The 14322-nt window shown below is 43.1% G+C and overlaps 2 protein-coding genes across 4 annotated transcripts in view; one reads left to right on the plus strand and one right to left on the minus strand.

The window, feature by feature from the left end:
* CRYBG3 (crystallin beta-gamma domain containing 3) overlaps nucleotides 1-7226 on the plus strand; it is a 122232-nt gene extending 115006 nt beyond the window's left edge. Inside the window, exons 21-22 of one of the 2 annotated variants that reach the window (XM_067546259.1) lie at nucleotides 1267-1426; nucleotides 4696-7226. In XM_067546259.1, the coding sequence (XP_067402360.1) occupies nucleotides 1267-1426; nucleotides 4696-4784 (249 nt within the window). In that variant the 3' untranslated portion in view covers nucleotides 4785-7226. Of the gene's footprint in view, nucleotides 1-1266; nucleotides 2513-4695 lie in introns of those variants that run through there. The other variant, XM_067546258.1, reaches the window with a different exon arrangement.
* A 763-nt stretch (nucleotides 7227-7989) lies between these two features.
* Nucleotides 7990-14322, minus strand: part of RIOX2 (ribosomal oxygenase 2) — a 33304-nt gene continuing 26971 nt past the window's right edge. Inside the window, exon 10 of one of the 2 annotated variants that reach the window (XM_067546263.1) lies at nucleotides 7990-9396. In XM_067546263.1, coding sequence (XP_067402364.1) covers nucleotides 9238-9396 — 159 coding nt within the window. In that variant the 3' untranslated portion in view covers nucleotides 7990-9237. Of the gene's footprint in view, nucleotides 9397-9639; nucleotides 10528-14322 lie in introns of those variants that run through there. The other variant, XM_067546264.1, reaches the window with a different exon arrangement.

Consider the following 14322-nt stretch of genomic DNA (forward strand, 5'->3'; position numbering starts at 1 on the left):
TTTTATACACTTCTGATTTTAATTTAAATTTGCATTCTAATAGCTCTTGACACAAATCACTACTAAAAAAAAAAAAGCAATAATATAATAACTATAAATATATCAAACAATAAAAAACACAAAAATTAAGAATCTGAGTTACATGCAAGTTAACATATATAATTGTTTAATAGATGTGTAAAGGAATAGTGCATCCTCCTGGTTAGCAAAAAGAATCACCAAAGTTAGCATAAAGGCTCTATTTAACTTCAAATCAACATGTTTTAATTGTTATCAACCCAATGAGAATGAATTTTTGTTTAGGAAAATAAATAAAGTATAAATCAAAACAAGATTAAAATAGATAATGTAAAACAAGGTTTCCTGTTCGCTAGTTTAAATCATGATTAAAATTGATGATTTAAATCAATCCACCCTGGCAGCGTCCTTTTGGGAAATGCAGTGTGTTGGGCTCACTACGTGAGCCATTCTAGGTTGGTGATGGACCCACCTCTCCTTTGCATTCTTAGGTGATGCACACTTCTGAGAGGAACGCTTGCACTCCTTTGAAGATAGGAACTGATTATGATAGGCACTTGTGCAGCATGCACATTGTGAAGGCCTTCTTGCACTCTCTCCAGTCCACGTAAGAGCCAGTCAATGGGTATATCTACACAGGCCGCAGCAGTGAGCCTCCCAGCCTGGACTGACAGACTGGGATAGCAGGGCTCATACTAGAGCTCTAAAAATAACTGTGTAGACAGTGCTTTGAAGTTGTGGGTTGGACTGTGAAGCCCACTCCTTCCCCAGACCTCAGAGCCCCAGCTCCAGCCCAAAGCACTAGGTCTACACAGCTGTTTTTAGAGGGCTAGCACAAGCCCCACTAGCCCAAGTCTTTCAGCCTGGGTTGAGAAGCTTGCGTTTTGCTGACTGTATACGTGTACCGAAAAAGGCCCTCAGATATTTAAAAGTGACCGGCAAAGGAAGGATTAAAGAATTGCTTGAGGTTTTCTTTTTCTTGCATAAAGTTCTACTTAATTAAAATAAGACTGTGTTTATTTACCTTTAGAAATGTCAGGAATAATGTATGCTAATCTACCCAGTGAACAAGCTATAGTCATGAGTGTGGTGAATGTAATCTGCTCATAGCATAGTGGAGAGGTCTGTTACTCATTACAGCACTTTTATTCTGAGGAGTCAGTGTGTGAGATGTCATTTTTCTTTTGAGGTGGCGTGGTCATAATTACCAGATTTTCTTTTTTTTTTTTTATTCTCAAAATCTCTTAGGCTAACGATGCGTGTCTTGATGTCGCCAGTGGCAGAGACGTGCCTGGAGCTAAAGTAGCGCTGTGGACAGAACATGGAAAGGCTAGGCAGAAGTGGAGGCTCAATAAGGATGGAACTATCAGTTCGTATCTCAGTGATCAACTGATTCTCGATGTCAAAGGTAATAAAGAGCTCACATGCTTTTGCTGTATTCAGCTGTGGCTGGCTGGGATGTTCCAGTTGTCTGTACCCTCAACCAGCTCTCACAATATTAAATACAATGGCCTGTTTATTCTGTTGGGTGAGGTGAGAGTTATTCCAATCCACAACTATATATTTTTGCCGATCACTTTGAAACTGTTATGTGTATGAGACAGAAAAGCACAGTCATGCTATTCCATAACTCCCTAAATCTTGGTAACGTTCACTGGTTTCCACTTCACGACTAACATTTACTAAGGGGAACATTTTGAAGACTACATTGCAGATTAATTTAGAAAAAAACATTACTGTAGAAAAACACACATTTTTTCCCACACTGCTCCTTGTAGCTGATCCCAGCTGTTTGACCAGCCACTTACCAGTTTTACTTCAGGTAGTGCAGAAAGATGGAGGGTGAGAAATACCATGTTTGGAAGCAGCATTGGTATAAGATGAATAGCAATTTTATGTCCTAAAAAAATAGCAGAACTCCCATCCCACTTTACCACAACCCTGTTTTGGTACAGTGAAAAACACCTAATAACATAAAATACCCACCTACCTACCAAGTTGCCCTGTGTAAAACCAGCTTTGTATCTAGTGGCTTCTGTATGCTGAATCTTTCTAGTATGTGTGGTAGAGTCTCACTTTCAACTATGATCAGCATAAAGAGCCAGATCTTATTCCCATGTACTTTAAAACAGTGCGTGTAGACCCTAAATCTGCTACACAGTCCCTCAGGAGGGCAGATTATTTGCTCTTAAATTTTTCAGGATTGTGTTTGGCACATAGAACTGAGTCAAGCAACCTGGATTCTACATCTAATTCTTGGTGGGCTGGGAAGAACTGTGTTGGAGGAAGTGCAACTAAAAGGGAGCATTTCTGTTTAGAAAGCAGAATTTCTCAAGCCCTGCATATTGTGTAGTAACCCTGGATAATGATAGAGTGATTCTCTAACCATGGTCAATGGAGAGCAAGCTGATAAAATAGTGCTGGCTCCTTTTCGTTTCAATTATATATGCTGAGATGCATTAAAAGAGCTAAAATTACATTACTCTGCTAATCCTTCTCCATGTAAGCAATTGCTGTAGCTACCAGAGGGGTGTTCTGCATTCACAAATGCAGGAAGTGGTTTGCACAATTGTAAATGGGAGAGAAAATGTCCAAGACCATCTTTGTTTTTAAAATAGAGTTCACTTCATTTAAAAGTTTACTGACCCCCACTGTTAGAGATTAAACCTTCTTGATTCTTGCAACTAACCTTACTAACACAATGAAAAATGTATCAGCACCAGTAAAAGATTACCACCCTGTAGAGGTTAAATTAAGAGTAATTCTGGCTCCTAAGAATTTTGTTGTGAGTAGCTTGATCCTAAATACAAAATTGTCTCCTTTAGCAATAGAGTGACAAAGTACAAAATCAGCCACTTTAAAAAGCAGTGTCTGTTCCCCAGGATCAATGCTGAAATTGTTTAAACCTGTGCAGCTTTATTTAATACAGGATCTAATATTGAAGTGACCAGGATGATACAGGAAAAATATAATGGCTGAATACTATATTCTTTGGTGTCTTAAAATAAATGTAATATGTAGCTACAAATAGCAGGTCCTAGGAGTATTTAACTCTTCTATATTTGAAGTTTGTGACCTATTAATGCAAAATGCACGATAGCTCCAACACAGGAATCAGCTATGCTGCCTGAAATCAAATAGGAAACAGAAATCGGTATTTAGGGACTCAGAAGCTTGCAGGTAAGGTGATTGCATCTGGTGGGAGAGGATAACCCTGGGCTCAGGACTGTGGCATTATACACATTTAAAGTGTGCTGGTATTTGTAGCAGTAGCTCTGGATCTGCCAGTTGCAAGAAGTTGAAATGCATTTAAGGGAATGGCTGAGAGCCCCTTTTCAGTTCTACAGTCCCTTCATGCACCCTGGCAAAAAAGCTTTTCCTGAGCACAGAGATGCACTTGAGGCTAGGAATCCAGTTCAGGGTATAGTCCTTATTTTAAGGGAAATAATAAAACAGAGAGCGCTTTCTCTCTGGCAATTGTGTAGCTCTTATTTGGGGGTAATATGCATGGAATTGGCAGCTGAAAATCTTAACATTCATTTCCGAGTGCTAGAATGCAAGAAATTTACTACCACAAGGGGAGACAGAGTTCAGAGAAGACAATACAGGAAAACAGCATTAGGAAGTGGAATAAAGGGAGTGAAATTTAGACCAAATACGAGGGGAAATGATTAGGCTCTAGTGATTTCCAAAGGGAAGTGGTGGCAGCACCTTTGCTTGAGACTGTTTATCTGGCTAGTTTTAAGTACTTGAAAATGTACTGTTGGAAGTACATGGCTGTGCGTGTATAGGATGTGCCTGCTGCAGTTGTCTATTCCACCTCTTAGTATTTTAGTGATTTATGCTGTCCAGGAAAGGTTATAAGATACAATCAGCAAGGTGAGGAGGAGTCAGGAGTGCAAAGGCAGCAGAGACATGGAGGAGAATGAGTATGGAGAAGAGAACCTTAGTCACGAAGAGGTTGTATGTAACCTTTGAACTCTGCCTTCTCCACTCCACTGGAGCAGTTCTCAGTGAGGGGACTGAGGTGAAAAAATCAGGCACTCAAAGAGCTTGACTCTGGAGGCGGGAGATGGAATGACACTGGAAAGAAGTGTGGGGTGAGGGGGCAAATGAAGATTGAGGGTACCAGCTTAAAGCGATGGGGAAGAAATGATGACAGAGAGAGTAGACGAGATGGGGTGGAGTTGTCAAGTAGAGGCATTTGAAGTAGACAGAAGCTTAGAGACTTCAGAGCAGATAAATCCAAGAGAGGGAGATGGAAAGCGTCTGCTCTTTAAGAACATTTCATTAAGACACAGCACCTCTATGCCATAGGCCACATGCTACGTACTGTAGCCATTCCACAGATGAATAAGTGACTTGCCCAGTGAAGCCGTGCTGCACTTCCAGTGACAGTAAACCTCTCCTCCTCTAAAACCCCTACCAGCCTCCAAACTCTCCTACAGCTTTTGATTGCTTTAGGAAAAAGTCTATTTTTCAAGATGTCACTCACTTTAAAACTTCAAAAGTCTGAATGAGTTTCCTGTATTTATAGAGATGTGGTGGTTCCACTTGAATTTCTACTGTCAGTTTTCAATGTACAATATATACTCCCCGTTGAACAAAGTCTATTGGTTTTGTTTATAAATATGCTACATTAATAATTAACCTTGCCTTAATGAATTTCTATTTTAGGAGGAAATTATTATGACAAGAACCACATAATTGTAAATCAGCCCCTGGAGCATGAACTCTCACAGAAATGGGACATTGAAATACTATGAGCAAAACCACTGGGAATATGGACCTAAGTGGGTTATGAACACTTTGAGAAGGAACTACTGAAGTCACATGCCACTGGAATGTCACTCAGCAAGTCCACTCTACTTCTTCCTGTTAGACACTGACTCCAAAACAACTGAATTTTGCACATGAGAGAGGTCAGGTTAATGCAATGTTTTTTCTAAAATTCACGCATGACTCCACATTGAGGTCTTCCTCTTCATAAGGCACTATTTAAGCCTATGCTCCTATACCATTCGCTAGTCCTGTTTAATTTTTATCCTTAAAATTAAATGAAGGCAAAGATGATGCAGTAGCAAAAACTTTGCAGTTTATTTTTAAATAGCTTCTCCTGTGTCAACTGTTAGGGCTTTCCTTTCTCCTCAAAAGTTGAAGGAGATGCTCAATGCATTAGTTTTTCAGCTCTGGTGTTTTTAGGATCAAATTTTATCACAAAAAGTCTCTCTTGAGAGCAGACTAAATTGTACTGTAGCAAGAGAAACCAAGGACTGGAATTCCAGACTAGTCCTATGAGATACAACGATAAAGTGAGGAAAGCAACATTATTGTCCACCTGAAGCTATGATTAGGCCCTTGTCTTAAGAAGTATTGCATTAAATCATAACAACTCTTTGGATTCGGGGGACTTTTTCTATCTCCAACCAGCAGTTGCCAACTCATGAGTTTGGGTAGAAAGTGGGCTTTCATATAGAGGTAGAGTGTGATATGTGCCACTTACCTGAGAATGCAAATATATATATTAGATAAGGCTAGATAGCCAGAAGGACGTGCTGAGTTTAGAGGTTAAATGAATGCAATACATTTTGGGTTTAGACTCACAGTGTATTCAAAAGTATACATACAAGGTGAATTTGTTTGGTAACGGTGCAAACTAATACCACCTCTACCTTTGCTTTGGCGAGGTTACGTTACAAGAGCAACCTGAGGCATGCTAACGCTCTTGAGGCTGATCAGCATTGTGTACCTCAGCTGAAGCAATTGCTCATTCTTTAGGAAAAGCCCTGAAAATGCTGGGGACTTCCAGAAGCACAATTTTCAGTGAAATCACAATGCTATGCAACCTTTTATTATAGTTAATAAACATACTTGCATTTCATTTCTGAGGGAAAAGTGTATTCAGGGGGGTTAAAGAATAAACCAATCCATGGAGCCCCCTTAGAGTTGTCAACCTGAAATGGAGAAAAGTGTTTAAAATTTACAGTATGAAGTTTCCCCAGAAGTAGTGTCTTCCCATCTTCCAAAACGCAGTTCTGTGGAAGGTGTGTTCTCGGGCTCCTGTGTTTTTGTCTTGATTATTAAATATGAAAGAAAGATTAGCTAAAACCAAAAACTGAAAAAGTGTAGTTTCCTATAGCTGTTTTGTGTTACATTCAGTCTTAAATTTCTTATCCTAAAGCCAAAAAAAGTCAAATTTTTGCCACAGCAGAGTGAAAAGGTGGAAGTCTATTTTTGTATGAGAGAGAATTCTAGAATTATATATTTTGAATACCTGTACCTACTTGCACTTATTTGCTGTTTTACAGTGTGTGAGTAGGTCTCTTATTTTTTCCAACTAAAGCACTTATATTTGTGTAGATTTTTCTTTGTAAGTCTGTCAATATACATTTTAAATATGACTTGTGATTTCTGGTTGTAATGTAAAAAGCCTGTGTAAAATCTCTCTTCCCTCAAACCATGGAGTAGATCACAGCTGGTGTATCAGTATTATATAATCTGGTGAATGTAAAGCATGAATATGTTAATTGTATAAAACTTCTGGGGGATCCTTTAGCACTGTGTAAATGCAATAATTTTGTTTTTAACTAAGACAAAAAATCACTAAAGTGACTTTCTTCCCAAAAGCAGACACAACCAGTTATAAGAAAGGGCATATGTACACACACTTCTATCCCCGTGGATTAAAAATCTTCATATTTAAATGAAATAAAATGCAAGCATTGTTTCATTCTTACTGCACAGGAATGACTATTACAACAGGATGTGCACATGTTTACCTTTGACTCTCATTTTTGTGACACCCTTTCAGAGTACTGTACCTGCATGTAGGAGATATGCCAGGAATAGTCAAGTGCTGCATAAAATGGTACTGGATATTCAATGTTAGAGGGATAGCACGCTAAAATTAATGGCATTTCTCGCATGAATAGATATGTCTAGCTAAATTCCATCAGAGATGCTACCTTTAAAATTTTACAGCACTGTTTTAAGTGCTTCATCCATCCCTGAAATGTAGTCACTTCTTTGGTGGAAGGTGTTTTTGTTTTAGCTTTAGCTTGTGGTGATGGGTCTTAGATAACTCATATTTCCTAAAAAGTCACAGTTGCTTAGCATGTTATCTTTTTTAAAAAGGGGTGAATAGCTGGTTGCATCAACCCTACCTCCCATCACCCAAGAGGGTGGAGAAGAAGAAGAAAACAAAATTAGTTCTGTTTTTCATGGACTGACAGTGTTCTTGTCTCAGGAGCGGGACACCAATCAGAATGAATGTTTTTGTACTTACCTCTTTGCAGGCAGGTTCACTGCCCCCAGAGTGGTGAAAACAGGTTAGCCTGCCTGCTTTACCACAAATTACTTGCCTAAAATAGTCCTGTCGCCTTTTCCCACAAACAGAGCCCCTCTTCAAATAGTGAGTTACAAGACAAATTACATGCTGACAGGAAAGACAACTATTGGCTTGAAATGGGGTTAGTGATGTTACATGATCATTTGCCTGTGGGGTGCTCAGCTTATAACAATCTGGTATATTTTTGTTTGGATAGTCACCCTTCTAGATAACTAACAGCGGTACTTCACATTTGTCTACCGCCACTATGCTGCACAAGACAGGGAGATCTATCTTCGTGCTTAGGCATATTGTAAAAACGTCAGGCTAGAATGTTTGCTCCCTCCAATGCTGTAAGCAGTGTAGTTGACTATCACTGGATGTAAAAATTAGCAAAACACCTCGAATCGCTGCGATTTTAGCCAACAACTAGCTTTCAACCTGGTACTATACCCATGACCTCTTTACACATTAATAAGGGTGAGACCAAACCTGATCAGCCAAAAAAAAAAAACATGATTGTATCAAGGACAGTTAGCGCAAACCTCAGTATGTTGGGTAAGCGGGGGGCAGTCATGGTGTGTACTGCTCTTGGACATGAACGGGGCGGGGGGTGTGCAAAACTAAGATGGGTATGTGAGAAGCTCACTGTGAGCTACCAAGGAAGGAAGCATCCACAGAGGCCCCAGCCCCACCCAAAACTCAGTGGTCTTAATTTTCAGCTTCTACTGCCTAGTGAAATATTTACTCCACTTTGAACACAAAGATTAGACAAAGTGAGTCACACACCTTGTTTACTAAGCAAAACTGACATTAAAATTGGTTTGTATATATAAAAAGTAACTGGGCTGAGATTGTCACCCCAATTTGTTGAATATGGCAAATAGCGGAGGAGTGCAACACAACAATTTTATTAGACTCTCTTTGCAGTGGCCCTGTTTCTTATTGAATGAGTCCCATTCAGTCACATAGGCACCTAAATCCCTTAGTGGATCGAGCCCTCACCCTGGGGGGGGCGCGTCTGCATTTCCACCTGCATGTGTCTGTAAAGCAACTTTAATCCCATCACACAAAGAGGGGCAACTTCCATGGGCGAGACTGAAGGAGAGTCAGAGTCACACCTGAATACACTAGAGAGACAAGTTTGGGGAGTGCTCCAGCTACTGAGCAAGTCAAGTCAGAGGACAGCACCACCACCTAATTCACTTTGAGGGGTGGAGATCAAGCCACACCTCTTTCCCCTGCCTTTGTTTGGTGGCTTGTGTAAATCCTACTCTTCGGTGCCTAAAACTGTGTACTGCAACACCAAACCTACATTGCCTTTGCCTGAGTCCTTAAGGCAATAGTAGGTGAAGGCACAATTCCCCCGAGGCATTAGTTGGGTGACACCTAATCAATAAAACCTGACATTTAATATCCCCGTGTAATTCTTGTGTGGTGGGCTAAGAAGTTCATATTAAAATAGTCCTATTGGTTTTAGCAGGAGTGAGACAGGCCCACTCCTTCCAGGACGACACATATTTAAGCATGAAGGGCTTTTACAAGAATTTTAACTTTATATAGTGAAGTTTGATTAAATGTAGGCTTCATTGCTCCTCCTGCAGTTGCTGTGATGTTTGACTGAGTCTGCTCCTTCCGGCTACACCTACTGTATCCCTCTGCATAACTTAAGTCTTCACACCCTTAAAAGCCCCCTTGAGTTAGATTTCCCTACACATGCAGAAGAGGGTGATTGTGAAACCTTTTTAAAAAAATACAGCACTAAATATTACAATATACACTTTTTTCCTTAGCTGTCAATGCAAGAAGGCAGCTCCATGGGAATCAGATGGTCCTTTGTCAGGATGAAGTGTTAGTCTCCAGGATCATGGCTGATTTTTTTTTTGGAAGATTCAGATTACTTCAATGAGACATTCAGCCCAGAGTGATAACACAAGGTTTTCTTTCTCTGCATCTGACATAAGGTTCAGTTCCCTAACAACAACAGTATCGCTTCTCCAGATTTGCTTCAGTGCATCCATGTGAGATAAAGGAAAACGTAATCCATAAGTCTAAAAAGGAAATTAAAAAAAAAAATCAGGCTAGGGTAGGGTCTCATTGAAACAACATGCAGATATTTTGCAAAGGGTCTCACACATCTGTGTATTTTAATACATAGCTCACCCCTGCTGTACCTGCACTAGAGAAGTGTATCATCATGGCCTGTGATGATGTGAGTGAAAATGGCAACAGTGTTTCATCCACACTAGGGATCCTGTTCTGGGAACATGCAGCATGCCCTAACAGTTTTGGGATTGTTGCCCATATGCCTCAGTACATAGCGCCCTGCTAGAAGCAGCATAGGGAGTCTCTGGTGTCATGTACATTTACCTCATTCATATTTTTGGGATGCATCACTGCCTGCTTTAAAGAGCTTGTGTGTTCTGCACAAGCAGCTGTGTGTACGTTGTGATGGCCACAGCCTGTGCCGTATAGATGTCACAGGCCTGACAGTTATTCCATTGTCCACATCCTGCCTTCGGATGAGTGCACGGAGAGGGACAGAACAGCACTTTCATTCGTCGTCATTTCCCCCCCCCCATTTCTCTGAGTAATCCAGCAGTTGCCCCATTCAGTAGAGCTCCCAAGGGATGTATCAGTCATCAGAAGGCATGGGATGGGGACAGGTCTTGCTGTGACCCTGTTCTATTCTGAGTCCTCACTGTAGCATAGGCAGGTGCATTATGGGATTTGCACCAGGCATTGCCCTAGAACTACACCCTCGTTAGACTTGTTAAACCCAAAACCAGTGTAGGAGAGAAGAAATTGTGTGCATGGACACATAGGTAGGGGGGCAAGTAAGCAGACCTAATTTCTCTACTATAAAATTAAATTAAAACGCTAGTTAAAGCGAGACTATCTGCGGTGGCACAGCACAGTTCAAGTCATACAGCCCACAGCCAAGAGTGCCGAGGGCATACGTAAAGCACGGTTCCAATTACCAAAGCAAAAACTACAGGTGCTAGACAAACAGCCTGCACTATGTTCTGCCTCGAAATATTTTGTACAGAGTAGCTGTTTTTGGGGAATCCTCCGTTCTCAGGTCAAAGCTTTAGACGAGTTAGATTTATGCTAATTCCGACATTCCGCTGCATCCCGGAATATGCATGATCCCTAGTGAAGCGCAGGCTAGTCACACTGTCCTAAGCAAGAAAGGGAGTGATAAAAGCACCAGTCACAAGCTATCTAAAGGAAGATGTCTTCATGCAGCTTAGATTTAAAAAAAAAAAAAAAACCCACACACTCTTTCAGCACAAAAAACTTAATTATTGCATGAGTTTTAGAAATCACATGGTTCCAGGGTCAGACTGAGCCAACACACGGTCTCATCTCTACAAAACATGAAAGGTCATTTAAAAACAAAACAAACAAACAAACATGGACTAGCTGTAATGCTGCCCAGAGTAAACCCTTTTGAACAGGAACTAATGTAGCACAGCCAGAATTTGCAAACCGACCAAGGAAAAAAATGGTTACTGACCTTCCATAACTGTTGTTCTTTGAGCTATCGTGCACGTGTCCATTCCATGTTAGGTGTGCGCGCCCCTGTGCACAGCTACCCTAGGCTTTTTGCCTTAGTGGTATCAGTAGGGCCCTCTGGAATCCCCGCATTTATGCTGCAGTATATAAGGCGCCACTGGCCCTGCGTCCCCCCTCAGTACCTTCTTGCTGTCAACTCCAACAGCGGGAATGGAAAGCAGGTCATGGAATGGACATGAGCAACGCTTTTCAAAGAACAATCATTACGGAAGGTCAGTAAACGTTTTTTCTTCTTCGAGTGTCCATTCCATATGAGGTGACTCACAAGCAGTATCTCTGAAAGTGGGCTTGGAGTTCATGAATATGCCATTTGCAGCACTGCTCTGCCAAAGCTGGTGTCGTCCCGGGCCTGCTGGGTTGTAGCGTAGTGGGATGCGAAGGTATGGACTGAAAAAAAGGTGTCCTGGATCAGTACCTACACCAGGAAGGCTGCCCTGGTACAGTGAGCTGTTTGATGGAGGCACCTTTGGTTGCTCATAACAGAACTTGATGCAGGCAGTTATCCATGAGGGGATCCTCTGGGAGGAGACTGACAGACCTTTCATCCTATCCGCTACCACAACGAAGAGCTGAGTTGATTTTTAGTTCTCTCACTGTAGAAGACTAAGGCTCGTCTAACATCCAGGGTATGTAACCTTCGCTCTTCTCTGAACCCATGCGGCTTTGGAAAGAAAACTGGAAGGAATATGTCCTGGTTATTATGGAACTGTGACATCATCCTTGGCAAGAAGGCGTGTTGGGGTCGTAGTTGGATCTTATCCTTATAAAACACTGAGTATGGAGGTTCCGAGGTGAGTGCCCTAATCTTGGAAAACCTTCCTGGTGGCGATCCCTTAGCATGAAGGAGAACTTCCTAGAGAGGAGCAGCAGGGACCAAACAGACAAAGATCTGAATGGGGATCCTGTGAGCCCTGATAAGACTAGGTTCAGGTTCCTACAGAGGGATAGGGTCCCTAACTTGAGGTTAAAGCCTCTTTAAGAACCCGATCGTCATGCCATGAGAAAAGACTGATTTACCTTGGATCAGTGGATGGAAGGCTGAAATAGCTACCAGATGAACTCTCAGTGATGACGGGGCTAGGCTCTGGTGCTTGAGATGCTGAATCGAGGCTTGGTAAGGGAAGAGATTTTGGCTCAAAGCCAAATAGGAAAACCTCTTCCACTTGGCCAGGTATGTTGCTCTGGTGGAAGGTTTTCTGCTGCCCATCAGAACCTGCTGGACTTGTGCTGAGCAAGCCTGCTCCTCTGTGTTCAGCCATGCAGCAGCCATGCTGGCAGGTGCAGGGATGCTAGGTCCAGATGCAGCAAACAGCCTTGGTCTCAAGACAGGTGGTCTGGCCAGGGTGGCAATTCCAGGGGGGTTGCTACTGAGATCTCCAGCAGGGTGCCGAATCAGAGATGTTGCAGCCATGCCGAGGCTATCAGTTTTACATTTGCCCTGTCCCATTTGATCTTCAACAGGACCCTGTGAACCAATGGTATCAGAGGGAAGGTGTACAGCAGCGTCCCCGCCCATGAGAGCAGAAAGGCAGGGAGACTCTGACAAGCCTGTGGATGGAGCAGAACTGGTGGCACTTCCTGTTCTGTCTGGACGCAAACAGGTCCATTGGGAGTCCCTTTGGAAAATCCTGCTAACAACCTCTCACTGGAATGACCACTCGTGATGAGATGAAAAGGACCTACTGAGGAGTTCCGTTAAGGTGTTCCTGGCACCCAGGAAACGTGAGGCCACGATCTGAATATCATTCTGCATACAAAAGTCTCATAAGCAAACTTCTTGGCAGAAGGCTGATGAACAGGCTCCGCCTTGCTTGTTGATGTAAAACATCGCGACGGTGTTGTCCATTAGAACTTGGACCGTTCTGCCTATCCGGTAGGGAAGGAACATCTGACAAGCCAAATGCATTGCCTTGAGTTCCCTGACATTTATATGGAGGAAGCATTTCCCCTGTGTCCAGAGCCCTTGTGTACCGATATCGTTGAGGTGGGCTCCTTACCCCAAATCTGATATGTGGGAGACTAGCATCACCAAGGGGGATGGTCCTTCGAAGGGTATTCCTCTCAATACCAACCAAGGGTCTGTTCACCAAGTCAGGGATGACACGATGAGTGGTGGGATTGACACCACACGATACAAGCTGTGTCTGCCAGGGGCATAGACCGATCCTAGTCATGACTGCAGTGGTCTGAGACAGACGCGCATGCAGGACAACATAAAAGCAGGCTGCCAGGTGGCCCAGTAGTTTGAGGCATGTCCTGGCAGTCATGAGAGGGTGGGTCCGAACATGTGAGATGAGGTCTGTTGTGGCTCAAAACCTGGGCTCCAGGAGGAAGGCCCTGGCCTAGGTGGAGTCAAGGACCGCACCTATAAACACTATCCACTGGACCGGGGACAGAGTTGACTTCTGGTTGTTCACTAGCAGGCCCAGATGCTGGCAGGTGGCCAGTAACAGACTGAGGCTACACTAAACCTGAGCTTGTGACCAGCCTCTGATGAACCAGTTGTCGAGATAAGGGTAGAGCTGCACCCCCCCAATATCTCAGGTAAGTGGCCACCACGGCCATGCACAATGTGAAGACCCGTGAGGTGTATGAAAAGCCGAAAGGTAGCGCCATGAACTGATCATGGTGCTGGTCCACCATGAACCGGAGCAATCTGTGACTGGGGAAGATTGAGAGCTGGAAGTAAGCATCTCAAGTCAAGAGTGGCTTACCAGTCCCCTGGATCCAATGAAGGGATGATGGAGGCTAGGGAGACCATGCAAAACTTCAGCCTCTTGAGATATCTGTTGAGGCGATGCAAGTCCAGGATAGGTCTGAGACCTCCCTTGGCTTTTGGGATAAGAAAGTTAGGGGAATAAAACCCTTTTCCCATCATACCTTGAGGGACTTCCTCCACAGCCCTGACCCGCAGGAAAGTTTCCAGCTCCTGAATGAGAAGTTGCTCATGAAAAGGGTCCCTGAAGAGAGTAAGGAGGGGAGAACTGCAGGGTGTAACCATCTGATATGGTGTTGAGGACCCAACTGTCTGATGTAACCTGGGCCCATGCAGGAAGGAACGAAGACAGCAGCTGAGAAACAAATGGGGACATGGATCCTGAAGGGAAACCAGGATGCCGTCCTTGGGCACACCCTCAAAATGACTGACGCAGCCCACTTGGATGGTGCATAGAGGACTGAGACAAGGAGGAGGCTGTGGCAGGGCAGCGACATTTAAAGCGTTTTTCTCTCTCTTTTCTCTTATGGGAGCCATATTGTGGTGAGTCCAAGAATCTGGGCTGTCGTGTTGGAGGGCAGAAGTGCTTCTGGGAGGTCTGCGGAGCGTACAGACCTAAGGAGCATAGAGGGGCCCTAGAGTCTTTCAGACCGTGGAGCCTAGCGTCAATCTGATTTGAAAA

The sequence above is a fragment of the Emydura macquarii genome, unplaced genomic scaffold (genome assembly GCF_026122565.2).
Source record: "Emydura macquarii macquarii isolate MOO-44397 ecotype Brisbane River unplaced genomic scaffold, CSIRO-AGI_Emac_v2 contig_1119, whole genome shotgun sequence".
Classification (NCBI taxonomy): Eukaryota; Metazoa; Chordata; order Testudines; family Chelidae; genus Emydura; species Emydura macquarii.